General features: G+C 42.7%; 1 protein-coding gene across 1 annotated transcript; it reads right to left on the bottom strand.

Annotated features, from left to right (window-relative positions):
* Positions 1-8253: 8253 nt before the first annotated feature.
* LOC121493548 (lys-63-specific deubiquitinase BRCC36-like) lies at positions 8254-9162 on the bottom strand. The gene has a single exon (XM_041759490.1). The coding sequence runs from the start codon at positions 8806-8808 to the stop codon at positions 8275-8277; it is 534 nt and encodes a 177-aa protein (XP_041615424.1). The 5' UTR covers positions 8809-9162; the 3' UTR covers positions 8254-8274.
* Positions 9163-17867: the final 8705 nt, after the last annotated feature.

Consider the following 17867-nt stretch of genomic DNA (forward strand, 5'->3'; position numbering starts at 1 on the left):
TAGGTGAGCAGGGGGAAGGGCAGAGGGAGAAGCAGGCTCCCCACTGAGCAGGGAGCCCATGGCGACAGGGCTTGATCCCAGGACCTGGAGATCGTGACCTGAGCCTAAGGCAGATGTTTAACCAACTGAGCCACCCAGGTGCCCCAAAACATTCTTCTTTTTGCATAATGTAGTATACTATAAAGTTCTTCTCTAAATAATATTTTTAGTGATACACTGATAAGTTACCAAGAAAGCCTTTTGTTAGATGTTCAGTTACAAAAACCAAAACCAAAACATGCTGGAATAGATATTGCTCTACAATGTAAACTATTTCCAATTTATATATTCCACATTACTATTCAGAGGTAGGATAAATTAAAATTTTCAATATTTTTCATTATTTGTATATAGGATTCTTTATTGGTCACATTTTGGGTTTTTAAAAATATGCATTCATCTGTGGGTGTGTGTAGGTCTACGGAGTTTTAGCCCAGGTAATGTGATCAACACCATAATCAAGATTCAGAACTGTTCCATCAGCACAAAGGAACTCCCTGTTATCCCTTTATAGTCGCACATATCCCACACCACGTCCAGTCCCTATCCCTGGCAATCATTATTCTTTATTTCTATAATCCTGTCATTTCAAGAATGCAACCATGGAGTATGGGACCTGTTGAGACTGGCCCTTTCATTCATCATGATACCCTTGAGGTCCACCCAAGTTGTGTGAATCAAAGTTGTCTTTTCTCCTCATTGCAGAGTAGGACTCCACGGTACAGATATTTGATCACTCACTCGATTGCAGGACACCTGGGTTATTTCCAGTTTTTAACTATTACAAAGAAAGTTGCTAAGAATATTCGTGTACAAATTTTTGTGCCATCATAGCTTCTCATTATTTTGGGATAAATATCCAGGAGTGTAATCGCTGGGGTGTATGATACAAATATGTTTGACTTTATTAGAAATTCCCAAACTCTTTTGTAGAGTAGCTGTACCATTTAACATTCCTATAAGTAAGGTATGAGAGATCCAGTTTGTACACTCGACAGCATCTGGTATTTTTTCTATTTTTTCTTTAGCCATTCTTTTTTTTTTTTAATAGAAATGAGTACTTGTTTTATTTATTTTTTTTCATCCCATTGTTTTTTTTTTATTCTTTTTTAATTAACTTTTATTGGTGTTCAATTTACCAACATACAGAAAAACACCCAGTGCTCATCCCGTCAAGGGTCCACCTCAGTGCCCGTCACCCATTCCCCTCCAACACCCTGCCCTCCTCCCCTTCCACCACCCCTAGTTCATTTCCCCGAGTTAGGAGTCTTTATATTCTGTCTCCCTTCCTGATATTTCCCAACATTTCTTTTCCCTTCCTTTATATTCCCTTTCACTATTATTTATATTCCCCAAATGAATGAGAACATACACTGTTTGTCCTTCTCCGATTGACTTATTTCACTCAGCATAATACCCTCCAGTTCCATCCACGTTGAAGCAAATGGTGGGTATTTGTCGTTTCTAATTGCTGAGTAATATTCCATTGTATACATAAACCACATCTTCTTTATCCATTCATCTTTCGATGGACACCGAGGCTCCTTCCACAGTTTGGCTATTGTGGCCATTACTGATAGAAACATCGGGGTGCAGGTGTCCCGACGTTTCATTGCATCTGAATCTTTGGGGTAAATCCCCAACAGTGCAACTGCTGGGTCGTAGGGCAGGTCTATTTTTAACTCTTTGAGGAACCTCCACACAGTTTTCCAGAGTGGCTGCACCAGTTCACATTCCCACCAACAGTGTAAGAGGGTTCCCTTTTCTCCGCATCCTCTCCAACATTTGTTGTTTCCTGCCTTGTTAATTTTCCCCATTCTCACTGGTGTGAGGTGGTATCTCATTGTGGTTTTGATTTCTATTTCCCTGATGGCAAGTGATGCAGAGCATTTTCTCATGTGCTTGTTGGCCACGTCCATGTCTTCCTCTGTGAGATTTCTCTTCATGTCTTTTGCCCATTTCATGATTGGATTATTTGTTTCTTTGGTGTTGAGTTTAATAAGTTCTTTATAGATTTTGGAAACTAGCCCTTTATCTGATATGTCATTTGCAAATATCTTCTCCCATTCTGTAGGTTGTCTTTTAGTTTTGTTGACTGTATCCTTTGCTGTGCAAAAGCTTCTTATCTTGATGAAGTCCCAATAGTTCATTTTTGCTTGTTTCTTTTGCCTTCGTGGATGTATCTTGCAAGAAGTTACTGTGGCCAAGTTCAAAAAGGGTGTTGCCTGTGTTCTCCTCTAGGATTTTGATGGAATCTTGTCTCACATTTAGATCTCTCATCCATTTTGAGTTTATCTTTGTGTATGGTGAAAGAGAGTGGTCCAGTTTCATTCTTCTGCATGTGGATGTCCAATTTTCCCAGCACCATTTATTGAAGAGACTGTCTTTCTTCCAATGGATAGTCTTTCCTCCTTTATCGAATATTAGTTGACCATACATTTCAGGGTCCACTTCTGGGTTCTCTATTCTGTTCCATTGATCTATGTGTCTGTTTTTGTGCCAGTACCACACTGTCTTGCTGACCACAGCTTTGTAATACAACCTGAAATCTGGCATTGTGATGCCCCCAGCTAAGGTTTTCTTTTTTAAAATTCTCCTGGCTATTCGGGGTCTTTTCTGATTCCACACAAATCTTAAAATAATTTGTTCTAACTCTCTGAAGAAAGTCCATGGTATTTTGATAGGGATTGCATTAAACGTATAAATTGCCCTGGGTAACATTGACATTTTTACAATATTAATTCTGCCAATCCATGAGCATGGAATATTTTTCCAACTCTTTGTGTCTTCCTCAATTTCTTTCAGAAGTGTTCTATAGTTTTTAGAGTATAGATCTTTTACCTCTTTGGTTAGGTTTATTCCTAGGTATCTTATGCTTTTGGGTGCAATTGTAAATGGGATTGACTCCTTAATTTCTCTTTCTTCACTCTCATTGTTAGTGTATAGAAATGCCATTGATTTCTGGGCATTGATTTTGTATCCTGCCACGCTACCAAATTGCTGTATGAGTTCTAGCAATCTGGGGGTGGAGGCTTTTGGGTTTTCTATGTAGAGTATCATGTCATCGGCGAAGAGGGAGAGTTTGACTTCTTCTTTGCCAATTTGAATGCCTTTAATGTCTTTTTGTTGTCTGATTGCTGAGGCGAGGACTTCCAGAACTATGTTGAACAGCAGTGGTGAGAGTGGACATCCCTGTCTTGTTCCTGATCTTAGGGGAAAGGCTCCCAGTGCTTCCCCATTGAGAATGATATTTGCTGTGGGCTTTTCGTAGATGGCTTTTAAGATGTCGAGGAAAGTTCCCTCTATCCCAACACTCTGAAGGGTTTTGATCAGGAATGGATGCTGTATTTTGTCAAATGCTTTCTCTGCATCTAACGAGAGGATCATATGGTTCTTGGTTTTTCTCTTGCTGATATGATGAATCACATTGATGGTTTTACGAGTGTTGAACCAGCCTTGTGTCCCAGGGATAAATCCTACTTGGTCATGGTGAATAATTTTCTTAATGTGTTGTTGGATCCTATTGGCTAGTATCTTGTTGAGAATTTTTGCATCCATGTTCATCAGGGATATTGGTCTGTAATTCTCCTTTTTGGTGGGGTCTTTGTCTGGTTTCGGAATTAAGGTGATGCTGGCCTCATAGAACGAATTTGGAAGTACTCCATCTCTTCTATCTTTCCAAACAGCTTTAGTAGAATAGGTATGATTTCTTCTTTAAACGTTTGATAGAATTCCCCTGGGAAGCCATCTGGCCCTGGACTCTTGTGTCTTGGGAGGTTTTTGATGACTGCTTCAATTTCGTCCCTGGTTATTGGCCTGTTCAGGTTTTCTATTTCTTCCTGCTCCAGTTTTGGTAGTTTGTGGCTTTCCAGGAATGCGTCCATTTCTTCTAGATTTCCTAATTTTTTGGCGTACAGCTGTTCATAATATGTTTTTAAAATCGTTTGTATTTCCTTGGTGTTGGTAGTGATGTCCCCTTTCTCATTCATGATTTTATTAATTTGAGTCTTCTCTCTCTTCTTTTTAATAAGGTTGGCTAATGGTTTATCTATCTTATTAATTCTTTCAAAGAACCAACTCCTGGTTCTGTTGATCTGTTCCACAGTTCTTTTGGTCTCGATATCATTGAGTTCTGCTCGAATTTTAATTAACTCTCTTCTTCTGCTGGGGGTGGGGTCTATTTGTTGCTTTTTCTCTAGCTCCTTTATGTGTAAGGTGAGCTTTTGAATTTGAGATCTTTCCAGTTTTTGAATGTATGCTTGTATTGCGATGTATTTCCCCCTCAGGACTGCTTTTGCTGCATCCCAAAGATTTTGAACGGTTGTATCTTCATTTTCATTAGTTTCCATGAATCTTTTTAATTCTTCCTTAATTTCCTGGTTGACCTTTTCATCTTTTAGCAGGATGGTCCTTAACCTCCACGTGTTTGTGGTCCTTCCATATTTCTTGTTGTGATTAAGTTCTAATTTCAAGGCATTATGGTCTGAGAATATACAGGGGACTATCCCGATCTTTTGGTATCGGTTCAGACCCGATTTGTGACCCAGTATGTGGTCTATTCTGGAGAAAGTTCCATGTGCACTTGAGAAGAATGTGTATTCAGTTGAGTTTGGATGTACAGTTCTGTAGATATCTGTGAAATCCATCTGGTCCAGTGTATCATTTAAAGCTCTCGTTTCTTTGGAGATATTGTGCTTAGAAGACCTATCCAGGGTAGAAAGAGCTAGATTGAAGTCACCAAGTATAAGTGTATTATTATCAAGGTATTTCTTGAGTTTGGTTATTAATTGGTTTAAATATTTGGCAGCTCCCACATTCGGGGCATATATATTGAGGAGTGTTAAGTCCTCTTGTTGGATAGATCCTTTGAGTATGAGATAGTGTCCCTCTTCATCTCTCACTATAGTCTTCGGGGTAAATTTTAATTTATCTGATATAAGGATGGCAACCCCTGCTTTCTTTTGAGGACCATTTGAATGGTAAATGGTTCTCCAACCTTTTATTTTCAGGTTGTAGGTGTCCTTCTGTCTAAAATGAGTCTCTTGTAGACAGCAAATAGATGGGTCCTGCTTTTTTATCCAGTCTGAAACCCTGCGCCTTTTGATGGGGTCATTAAGCCCGTTCACATTCAGAGTTACTATTGATAGATATGAGTTTAGTGTCATCATATCTATTCAGTCCTTGTTTTTGTGGATTGTTCCACTGAACTTCTTCTTAAAGGGGAATTTTAAGAGTCCCCCTTAAAATTTCTTGCAGAGCTGGTTTGGAGGTTACATATTCTTTCAGTTCCTGCCTGTCTTGGAAGCTCTTTATCTCTCCTTCCATTTTGAATGAAAGCCTTGCGGGGTAAAGTATTCTTGGTTGCATGCTCTTTTCATTTAGGACCCTGAATATATCCTGCCAGCCCTTTCTGGCCTGCCAGGTCTCTGTGGAGAGGTCTGCTGTTACCCTAATATTCCTCCCCATAAAAGTCAGGGACTTTTTTTCTCTTGCTGCTTTAAGGATCTTCTCCTTATCTTTGGAATTTGCAAGCTTCACTATTAAATGTCGAGGTGTTGAACGGTTTTTGTTGATTTTAGGGGGGATCTCTCTATTTCCTGGATCTGAATGCCTGTTTCCCTTCCCAGATTCGGAAAGTTTTCAGCTAGGATTTGTTCAAATACATATTCTGGCCCTCTGTCCCTTTCCGCGCCCTCAGGAACCCCAATTAAACGTAGGTTTTTCTTCCTCAGGCTATCATTTATTTCCCTTAATCTATCCTCATGGTCTTTTAATTGCCTGTCTCTTTTTTCCTCAGTTTCCCTCTTTGCCATCAACTTGTCTTCTATGTCACTCACTCGTTCTTCCACCTCGTCAAGCCTCGTCGTTAGGACTTCTAGCTTGGATTGCATCTCATTTAATTGATTTTTAATTTCTGCCTGATTAGATCTAAATTCTGCAGTCATGAAGTCTCTTGAGTCCTTTATGGTTTTTTCTAGAGCCACCAGTAGCTGTAAAATAGTGCTTCTGAATTGGCTTTCTGACATTGAATTGTAATCCATATTTTGTAACTCTGTGGGAGAGTGGGCTGTTTCTGATTCTTTTTTTTGAGGGGGTTTTCCTTCTAGTCATTTTGCTCAGTGCAGAGTGGCCAAAAACAAGTTGTATTGGGAAAAGGAGAAAAAGAGAGAGAAGGAAAGAAAAGAGAAAAAGAAAAAAGAGAAAGAAGAAAAAAATAGGGGAAAAAGAGAAGAAAAAGAAAGAAAAAGAAAGAAAGGAGAAAAAAGAAAAAAGGGGGGGTGGGGGAAGCAATCAGAAATCAAGAAGAAAGAGAGAAAAAAAAAGCACAAAACAAAACAAAACAAAACAAAAAACAAAAACAAAAACAAAAAAACAAAAAACAAAAAAAACCACGGGGGAGTATCTTCCGATTCTGTGTAGTTTAAGTCCCTTGACTTCCCTTGGAACTGGTCCGTCTCGCTGGTCTTCTGGGGGAGGGGCCTGCTGTGCTGATTCTCAGGTGTTAGCACTTGGGGGAGCTGCTCTGCCCCTGCCTGGTGCAGGGCTCGGTGGGGGTTGTTCACCCCGTGAGGCCCCGGGAGGAAGCCACAGTGGCGGGGGCAGCTCTGGGACCCTGGATCCAGCCCCCGCAGTAGCTCCGGGGCTCTCCGTCTGCAGGGCCTGGGGGCTCCCGGGCGGGGCCGCTGATCTGCTCAGTTCCAGGCAGGAGCGTCCTCGCTGTCCTGGGCCCTCCCGGCCTCTGCCTGTCCCGGGGGAGGCCGGATCCTGGGCTGTGTCCCGGCGCCCTGTGCTCCGCGGCCTGCGCTGTTGGATTCGCGCTCCCGGCGGTGCAGCCCCCTCCGCGGAGCCGCCGCCCGAGCCCCTCCGAGCTGCTCCCGGAGCCGCGCAGCCCCCTCCGCGCGGAGCTTCTTCCTCCGCCCGAGCCCCTCCGAGCTGTTCCCGGAGCCGCGCAGCCCCCTCCGCGCGGAGCTTCTTCCTCCGCCCGAGCCGCCGCCGCTGAGCTGTTCCCGGAGCCCCGCAGCCCCCTCCGCGGAGCCGCCGCCCGAGCCCCTCCGAGCTGCTCCGGGTCCCGCCGAGCGCTGCAGCCCTTAGGGAGCTCGGCGCATCTCCCCGGGGCGCGGTTCCTCTGTTAGCGTCCCAGGGAGCCCGAGGGCATCCCCGCCTTTCTGGGGATCCTGCTCCAATTCCCTGGGAGGCCTTTCCCCCGGGAAGGTTGGTGCAGCTCCTGCTCCTCCGGGACGGGGCTCTCCTGTCCTGGGGACACTCGCCCCGGCCTCAGCCCGGCTCCTCGCGGGCCCCTCCCCCTTGGAGGCCTTTTGTTTCTTTATTCCTTTTTCCCCGTCTTCCTACCTTGATAGAAGCGCGAACTCTTCTCACTGTAGCGTTCCAGCTGGTCTCTCTTTAAATCTCAGGCCGAATTCGTAGATTTTCAGGATGATTGGATGGTTTTCTAGGTAATTTGTTGAGGACAGGTGACTTGGAGACCCTGCTCTTCCGCCATCTTGCCCCTCCCCCCTCTTTTGCCATTCTGATAAGCATGTAATCATAATTAATTGTGGTTTTTATTTGCATTCCCTGATGACTACTCAAGTTCAACATCTCTTCACGTGCTTACTTGCCATCCATACATCCTCTTTAGTGAAATGTCTATTCGTGTCTTTTGCTCATCTTCGATTGGATGGGTTTTTTACTGTTGACTTTATATAGTCAAGTTTGATCAGATATATGGTTTGCAAATAAGTTCTGTCAAAAATTTCATCCTCTTGATTTTTTTTTTACACAGCAAAAGTTTTTCATTTTGATGAAGTCCAGTATATCATTTCCCTTTTAGGCCTGTGCTTTTATAGTGAAGGCTTGTTGCCTAGCCCCAAGATCCTGATGTTCCTTCAATGATTTTTTTCCCTAAAAGTTTTATAGTTTTACATCTTAAATCTAAGTCTATGATCTGCTTTGAGTTACTTTCTGTCTAAGGTGTGCAGTTTAGGTCAAAGTTCATTGTTTTGCCTATGGGTGTCAATTGCTCCAGCATAATTTGTTGAAAACACTGTCTATTCTTACTCCATTGAATTGCTTTTACACCTTTGCCAAAAGCATATAGCACACTGTCTGGATTACTGTAGCTTTAGAGTGAGTCTTGAGGTCAGGTAATGTGAGTCCTCCAGGTTCTTTAAAATTGATTGAGCTTAATTGATTTTATACCTGGATATTTTCATTTTTCCACATTGGTCTCCGACTTTATTCTAGAGAAGAGAGTTCTTGCATTAGCTCTTCCTTTTCTTGTTGCAATTCCTGTAAGTGCTGCTGGTTTTGCTCCAGTCTGTCCTCCAACCACTGCAGGAGAGGCCCGCTGACGGCTACCATTTGACTGCACAGATTCTTGGTAAACACGGAGCCATTGTGGATCTTGGTTACGGAGTCCAGATGTGTGAAGCTGTGGATCCTCCTATATGCATCCTGCTCCTCTTGACACAGGATCTTGGGCAGCTCAACTGCGGATTCAAGGCGTACTTTCCCAATGGTTATGTGAGGTACAATGTGGATTGGGATTTCAATCCTCTCATACTCTGAGCTCTTTTGGGCTTGTATGGATTGAAAGCAAGTGTAGAGTACCCGGCCAGTCTTTGTGTTTTTATCTTCTATGAAACAGGAAAAAATAAGTCCTGCAAAGCCTTGATCCATCCTCTGGTACATGGCTTGTGTGCGAACATCAACATGTGAAGGCCAAACAGTTATATGAGGATGGGAATGATCCCAGCCCACAACTCTCATGGGGCGACCTGTTAGTTCAGCCAACCTCTCTGCCTCCGTTGAGGCTGCAGACAGCTGCTCTGGAGAAATTTCCACTCGATCCTTCCTCTTATCAGAACGTCGCAAGATGATGACAGAATGAATGTGAACAATTCTGACGGTGTCAACCTTTTCAGCAACTGTGCGTATTTCAGTTCCGGTCTATGTGAATTTGGAGTCACTCCTTGTGTCATCATTCAACTCCCCGATGCACAGCCCCGTCACCTCCTCCTTCTCCGTGCTCAGCGCGTGGTTGAGGCACACCAGGAAGGCGTCCGACTCGAGGTGCCCCGCCTGCCCCGCCTGCCCCGCCTGCCCCGCCATCTTGGTCCGACCCCGCTCGCGTCCGCCTCGGCCTGCCCGGGCCTGGCCCACCCGCTGTGGCGGCGCGCGGGCTCCCTCTTTTTTTTTTTCTTTTTCTTCTTTTTCTTTTTCTTTTCTTTCTCTTTCTTTTTCTTTTTCTCTTCTTTCTTTCTTTCTTTCTTTCTTTCTTTCTTTCTTTCTTTCTTTCTTTCTCCTTCCTTCCTTCCTTCCTTCCTTCCTTCCTTCCTTCCTTCCTTCCTTCCTTCCTTCCTTCCTTCCTTCCTTCCTTCCTTCCTTCCTTCTTCTTTCTTTTTCTTTTTGTATATTTTTTATTGGAGTTCAATTTGCCAGCATATAGCATAACACCCAGTGCTCCTTCCATCAAGTGCCCCCCTCAGTGCCCGTCACCCAGTCACCCCAACTCCCCGCCCACCTCCCCTCCACCACCCCTTGTTCGTTTCCTAGTGTTAAGTGTCTGTCATGTTCTGTCACCCTCACTGATATTTCCCACTCATTTTCTCTCCTTTCCCCTTTATTCCCTTTTACTATTTTTTGTATTCTCCAAATGAATGAAACCATATAATGCTTCTCTAAAAGGCCATTTCTTAAACATCACCAACATACCACTGATATTAATTCACATTTTATTTCATTTAATCTTCACAAAAAGCTAACACTATAGGCTTTTGCCTCCATTTCATAAGAGAGGAAGTTGGAATTCAGAGAGATCAAATAATTTTCCAAGAATTCAATGAAAAACAGAGTCAGAATTCAAACTCAAGTCCATTTGATCCCACAGATAATTACTTTGTAAAATTTATCCTGTTTCTTTATTGAGATAGCTGTTCAGGTCATATCTTAATATTACTTATGTCCTATCTTGAAGTAGTTACCTATTCAATAACATCATAGACCTGACCCTTCGCAGGATGTTAGGACTTTTAGGGTAGGCTCAGAGAGAAGGGGAAACTAGAAGAATAATATAGTATAAAGTTTGTTTTGATAAAATCTATAGTCAAGGATGGGTGAAGAGCTGAACAGGAAAAGCATATATCACATCAACAGTGTAGAAACCTGATAGAGGCATAATTCGTGTTATTCTTGATAAAGTTATCAAGCAATCCAAAATTAAATATATCAATATTAACATTCATAAACATTAATAGTACCCTGCAACTATCATAAGTACTGACATTACTATTATTGCTATTATTCTTTCTATCATGTTTTGAGTGCTTATCATGGCCCACATTGTGTGCAAAATGTTTTATTTTTTTATATTTAAAAAAATTAAAAAAAAAAGATTTTATTCATGAGGGACACACAGAGAGAGAGGCAGAGACACAGGCAGAGGGAGAAGCAGGCTCCATGCAGCAGCCCAAGGTGGGACTCGATCCCAGGACTCCAGGGTCATGCCCTGGGCGGAAGGCAGTCACTAAACCACTGAGCCACCCAGTGATCCCAAAATGTTTTAAATAGTAATATCTTATTTGAGTCAGTCATTCAACGTATATTTAACACCTGATCTGTACAAGGCACTGTCAAAATCTCAAAACTTTATAAAGTTAAATAGAGTAAAGGTTTATGTCCCTGCAAAATTCATGCTCAGTGCCTAACCCCCAATGTGATTGAATTAGGAGGTGGGGATTTGGGGAGGTGATTAGGTCATGAGGGTAGAGCCCTAATGAATGAGATTATTGCCCCTGCAAAAGAGACTCTAGAGTGTTCTTTTACTTCTTCACCATGTGAGGATACAGTGAGAAGATGGCCATCTGTGAACCAGGAAAAGTGCCCTCACCAGACACAGAATCTGTTGACATCATGATATTGGACTTAGCAACCTCCAGAACTATGAGAAAAAAAATATTTGTTGTTTAAGCCACCCAGTCTAGGTATCTTTGTTACAATGCCCCCAAATGACTAAGGTAGCAGGTACTATTGTATTATTATAAAATGGGGATCCATTTTATAGGTGAGAAAAATGAGCTTTAGAGAATCTTTCTAATTTATTTAATATGCAAGTGTTTGGACTAAAGAGTCATTAATTTATTCATGAGAGAGAGAGAGAGGCAGTGACATAGTAGAGTGAGAGACAAGCTCGCCATGGGGAGCCTGATGTGGGATTCGATATCAGGATCTCAGGATCATGAACTGAGCCAAAGGCATTTGCTCAACCACTGAGCCACCCAGGTGCCCCCTCTTTTTCTTTCTTTCTTTTTTTTTTTTTTTAAAGATTTTATTTATTTGAGAGAAAGTGTGTGTGTGTGTGTGTGTGAGAGAGAGAGAGAGAGAGAGAGAATGAGCAGAGGGAGGGGCAGAGGGAGAAGCAGACTATCAACTGAATGGGGAGCCTGATGCAGGGCCCTGGGTTCATGACCTGACCTGAAGGCAGATGCTTAACCAACTGAACCATCCAGGCCCTGTCTGGACTCTTCCTTAATCTTACCTTGTTAATGTGTGACTTGCTAGATTTCTGGAATTCTCAGGCAATTTTCTGTAAGAAGTATGACTGTGTATGACTGATATGAAATGTTCACCTAATGGGCCTGGGAGTGATCCTGGGGAGCACCATCATACCTCCACTTATCTTTTGATGGCAGGGAAGGGGATAGTTTGAAGGCTTGTAAATCCATGGAAGATGTGATGATACAAAACCTACTTCCTTGGCTATGAGAAGCCATGATGTATGTAAAAATTCACATTGACAAAATCTACAGCTTTTTAAATCTCTGTTTCTCCAATGAATGAAAGGGACCGCAAATACTTGGAGAAATGACCAGGGATTAACACAGGGAAAATGACTAAACAGGTACTGAACAGTTCTAATTATTCTAATAATGATAAAAATCAATAACATACATTGACAACAAGTTACTGATTTTCATCATATTAGAATAATTAGAGCAATGGGTATTATATGTGAGTGATGAATCACTAAATTCTACTCCTGAAACTAATATTACATTTTATGTCAGCTAACTTGAATTTAATAAAAACTTGAAACAAACACAAAAAATATAAAAAAATATATAAATTACAGGGAAGAGGGGCAAGATGGCAGAAGAGTAGGGTCCCCAAATCACCTGTCCCCACCAAATTACCTCAATAACCTTCAAATTATCCTGAAAATCTACGAATTCGGCCTGAGATTTAAAGAGAGAACAGCTGGAATGCTCCAGTGAAAAGAGTTCAGGCTTCTATCAAGGTAGGAAGATGGGGAAAAAGAAATAAAGAAACAAAGGCCTCCAAGGGGGAGGGGTCCCGCGAGGAGCCGGGCTGAGGCCGGGGCGAGTGTCCCCAGGACAGGAGAGCCTCGTCCCGGAGAAGCAGGAGCTGCACCAACCTTCCCTGGGCGGAAAGGGGCTCGTAGGGAGTTAGAGCAGGACCCAGGAGGGCGGGGATGCCCTCGGGCTCCCTGGGACACTAACAGGCACCTGCGCCCCGGGAGAGTGCGCCGAGCTCCCTAAGGGCTGCAGCGCGCACGGCGGGACCCGGAGCAGCTCGGAGGGGCTCGGGCGGCGGCTCCGCGGAGGGGGCTGCGGGGCGGGAGCGCGAATGCAACAGCGCAGGACCCAGAGCACAGGGCGCCGGACACAGCCCAGGATCCGGCCTCCCCCGGGACAGGCAGAGGCCGGGAGGGCCCAGGACAGCAAGGACGCTCCTGCCCCGAGCTGAGCAGATCAGCGGCCCCGCCCCGGAGCCCCCAAGCCCTGCAGACGGAGAGCCCCGGAGTTACTGCGGGAGCTGACTCCAGGGCTGCAGAGCTGCCGCCCTGCCACTGGGGTTGTTCCTCCTGGGGCCTCACGGGGTAAACAACCCCCACTGAGCCCTGCACCAGGCAGGGGGCAGAGCAGCTCCCCCAAGTGCTAACACCTGAAGATCAGCACAACAGGCCCCTCCCCCAGAAGACCAGCTAGACGGACCAGTTCCATGGGAAGTCAAGGGACTTAAAGTATACAGAATCAGAAGATACTCCATCGTGTTTTGTTGTTGTTGTTGTTTTTTGCTTTTTGATTTGTTTGCTTCCCCCACCCCCTTTTTTCCTTCTTTTTCTTTTTGTTTTTCTCTTTTTTTCTTCCTTTTTTCTTTTTTCTTTCCTTCTTTCTTTTTCTCCTTTTCCCAACACAACTTGTTTTTGGCCACTCTGCACTAAGCAAAATGACTAGAAGGAAAACCTCACCTCAAAAGAAAAAATCAGAAACAGCCCTCTCTCCCACAGAGTTACAAAATCTGGATTACAATTCAATGTCAGAAAGCCAATTCAGAAACACTATTATACAGCTACTGGTGGCTCTAGGAAAAAGCTAAAGGACTCAAGAGACTTCATGAATGCAGAATTTAGATCCAATCAGACAGAAATTAAAAATCAATTGAATGAGATGCAATCCAAACTAGAAGTCCTAACAACGAGGGTTAACGAGGTGGAAGAACAAGTGAGTGACATAGAAGACAAGTTGATGGCAAAGAGGGAAACTGAGGAAAAAAGAGACAAACAATTAAAAGACCATGAAGATAGATTAAGGGAAATAAACGACAGCCTGTGGAAGAAGAACCTATGTTTAATTGGGGTTCCCGAGGGCGCCAAAAGGGCCAGAGGGCCAGAATATGTATTTGAACAAACCATAGCTGGAAACTTTCCTAATCTGGGAAGGGAAACAGGCATTCAGATCCAGGAAATAGAGAGATCCCCCCCCCCCGCTAAAATAAATAAAAACCGTTCAACACCTCGACATTTAATAGTTATGCTTGCAAATTCCAAAGATAAAGAGAAGATCCTTAAAGCAGCAAGAGACAAGAAATCCCTGACTTTTATGGGGAGGAGTATTAGGGTAGCAGCAGACCTCTCCACAGAGACCTGGCAGGCCAGAAAGGGCTGGCAGGATATATTCAGGGTCCTAAATGAGAAGAACATGCAACCAAGAATACTTTATCCAGCAAGGCTCTCATACAAAATGGAAGGAGAGGTAAAGAGCTTCCAAGACAGGCAGGAACTGAAAGAATATGCGACCTCCAAACCAGCTCTGCAAGAAATTTTAAGGGGGACTCTTAAAATTCCTCTTTAAGAAGAAGTTCAGTGGAACAATCCACAAAAACAAGGACTGAATAGATATCATGATGACACTAAACTCATATCTTTCAAGAGTAACTCTGAACGTGAACGGGCTTAATGACCCCATCAAAAGGTGCAGGGTTTCAGACTGGATAAAAAAGCAGGACCCATCTATTTGCTGTCTATAAGAGACTCATTTTAGACAGAAGGACACCTACAGCCTGAAAATAAAAGGTTGGAGAACCATTTACCATTCAAATATCCAACAAGAGGACTTAACAATCCTCAATATATATGCCCCGAATGTGGGAGCTCCCAAATATTTAAATCAATTAATAACCAAAGTGAAGAAGTACTTAGATAATAATACACATATACTTGGTGACTTCAATCTAGCTCTTTCTATACTAGATAGGTCTTCTAAGCACAACATATCCAAAGAAACGAGAGCTTTAAATGATACACTGGACCAGATGGATTTCACAGATAGCTACAGAACTTTACATCCAAACTCAGCTGAATACACATTCTTCTCAAGTGCACATGGAACTTTCACCAGAATAGACCACATACTGGGTCACAAATCGGGTCTGAACCGATACCAAAAGATTGGGATCGTCCCCTGCATATTCTCAGACCATAATGCCTTGAAATTAGAACTAAATTACAACAAGAAGTTTGGAAGGACCTCCAACACGTGGAGGTTAAGGACCATCCTGCTAAAAGATGAAAGGGTCAACCAGGAAATTAAGGAAGAATTAAAAAGATTCATGGAAACTAATAAGATGAAGATACAACCGTTCAAAATCTTTAGGATGCAGCAAAAGCAGTCCTAAGGGGGAAATACATCGCAATACAAGGATCCATTCAAAAACTGGAAAGAACTCAAATACAAAAGCTCACCTTACACATAAAAGAGCTAGAGAGAAAACAGCAAATAGATCCTACACTAAGCAGAAGAAGAGAGTTAATAAAGATTCGAGCAGAACTCAACGAAATCGAGACCAGAAGAACTGTGGAACAGATCAACAGAATCAGGAGTTGGTTCTTTGAAAGAATTAATAAGATAGACCATTAGCCAGCCTTATTAAAAGAAGAGAGAGAAGACTCAAATTAATAAAATCATGAATGAGAAAGGAGAGATCACTACCAACACCAAGGAAATACAAACGATTTTAAAAACACATTATGAACAGCTGTACGCCAATAAACTAGGCAATCTAGAAGAAAGGGATGCATTCCTGGAAAGCCACAAACTACCAATACTGGAACAGGAAGAAATAGAAAACCTGAACAGGCCAGTAACCAGGGAGGAAATTGAAGCAGTCATCAAAAACCTCCCAAGACACAAAAGTCCAGGGCCAGATGGCTTCCCAGGGGAATTCTATCAAACGTTTAAAGAAGAAACCATACCTATTCTACTAAAGCTGTGTGGAAAGATAGAAAGAGAAGGAGTACTTCCAAATTTGTTCTATGAGGCCAGCATCACCTTAATTCCAAAACCAGAGAAAGACCCCACCAAAAAGGAGAATTACAGACCAATATCCCTGATGAACATGGATGCAAAAATTCTCAACAAGATACTAGCCAATAGGATACAACAACACATTAAGAAAATTATTCACCATGACCAAGTAGGATTTATCCCCGGGACACAAGGCTGGTTCAACACTCGTAAAACCATCAATGTGATTCATCATATCAGCAAGAGAAAAACCAAGAACCATATGATCCTCTCATTAGATGCAGAGAAAGCATTTGACAAAATACAGCATCCATTCCTGATCAAAACTCTTCAGAGTGTAGGGATAGAGGGAACATTCCTCGACATCTTAAAAGCCATCTACGAAAAGCCCACAGCAAACATCATTCTCAATGGGGAAGCACTGGGAGCCTTTCCCCTAAGATCAGGAACAAGACAGGGATGTCCACTCTCACCACTGCTATTCAACATACTACTGGAAGTCCTAGCCTCAGCAATCAGACAACAAAAAGACATTAAAGGCGTTCAAATTGGCAAAGAAGAAGTCAAACTCTCCCTCTTCGCCGATGACATGATACTCTACATAGAAAACCCAAAAGCCTCCACCCCAAGATTGCTAGAACTCATACAGCAATTTGGTAGCGTGGCAGGATACAAAATCAATGCCCAGAAATCAGTGGCATTTCTATACACTAACAATGAGACTGAAGAAAGAGAAATTAAGGAGTCAATCCCATTTACAATTGCACCCAAAAGCCTAAGATACCTAGGAATAAACCTCACCAAAGAGGTAAAGGATCTATACCCTAAAAACTATAGAACACTTCTGAAAGAAATTGAGGAAGACACAAAGAGATGGAAAAATATTCCATGCTCATGGATTGGCAGAATTAATATTGTGAAAATGTCAATGTTACCCAGGGCAATTTACACGTTTAATGCAATCCCTATCAAAATACCATGGACTTTCTTCAGAGAGTTAGAACAAATTATTTTAAGATTTGTGTGGAATCAGAAAAGACCCCGAATAGCCAGGGGAATTTTAAAAAAGAAAACCATATCTGGGGGCATCACAATGCCAGATTTCAGGTTGTACTACAAAGCTGTGGTTATCAAGACAGTGTGGTATTGGCACAAAAACAGACACATAGATCAATGGAACAGAATAGAGAACCCAGAAGTGGACCCTGAACTTTACAGGTCAACTAATATTCGATAAAGGAGGAAAGTCTATCCATTGGAAGAAAGACAGTCTCTTCAATAAATGGTGCTGGGAAAATTGGACATCCACATGCAGAAGAATGAAAGTAGACTACTCTCTTGCACCATACACAAAGATAAACTCAAAATGGATGAAAGGTCTAAATGTGAGACAAGATTCCATCAAAATCCTAGAGGAGAACACAGGCAACACCCTTTTTGAACTTGGCCACAGTAACTTCTTGCAAGATACATCCACGAAGGCAAAAGAAACAAAAGCAAAAATGAACTATTGGGACTTCATCAAGATAAGCTTTTGCACAGCAGAGGATACAGTCAACAAAACTAAAAGACAACCTACAGGATGGGAGAAGATATTTGCAAAGACGTATCAGATAAAGGGCTAGTTTCCAAAATCTAAGAAGAACTTCTTAAACTCAACACCAAAGAAACAAACAATCCAATCACGAAAAGGGCAAAAGACTTGAAGAGAAATCTCACAGAGGAAGACATAGACATGGCCAACATGCACATGAGAAAATGCTCTGCCTCACTTGCCATCAGGAAAATACAAATCAAAACCACAATGAGATACCACCTCACACCAGTGAGAATGGGGAAAATTAACAAGGCAGGAAACCACAAATGTTGGAGAGGATGCGGAGAAAAGGGAACCCTCTTACACTGTTGGCGGGAATGTGAACTGGTGCAGCCACTCTGGAGAACTGTGTGGAGGTTCCTCAAAGAGTTAAAAATAGACCTGCCCTACGAACCAGCAATTGCACTGCTGGGGATTTACCCCAAAGATACAGATGCAAGAAACACCGGGACACCTGCACCCCGATGTTTCTAGCAGCAATGTCCACAATAGCCAAACTGTGGAAGGAGCCTCGGTGTCCATCGAAAGATGAATGGATAAAGAAGATGTGGTCTATGTATACAATGGAACTCAGCCATTAGAAACGACAAATACCCACCATTTGCTCCAACGTGGATGGAACTGGA

This window comes from Vulpes lagopus, chromosome 6 (assembly GCF_018345385.1).
Source record: "Vulpes lagopus strain Blue_001 chromosome 6, ASM1834538v1, whole genome shotgun sequence".
Classification (NCBI taxonomy): Eukaryota; Metazoa; Chordata; class Mammalia; order Carnivora; family Canidae; genus Vulpes; species Vulpes lagopus.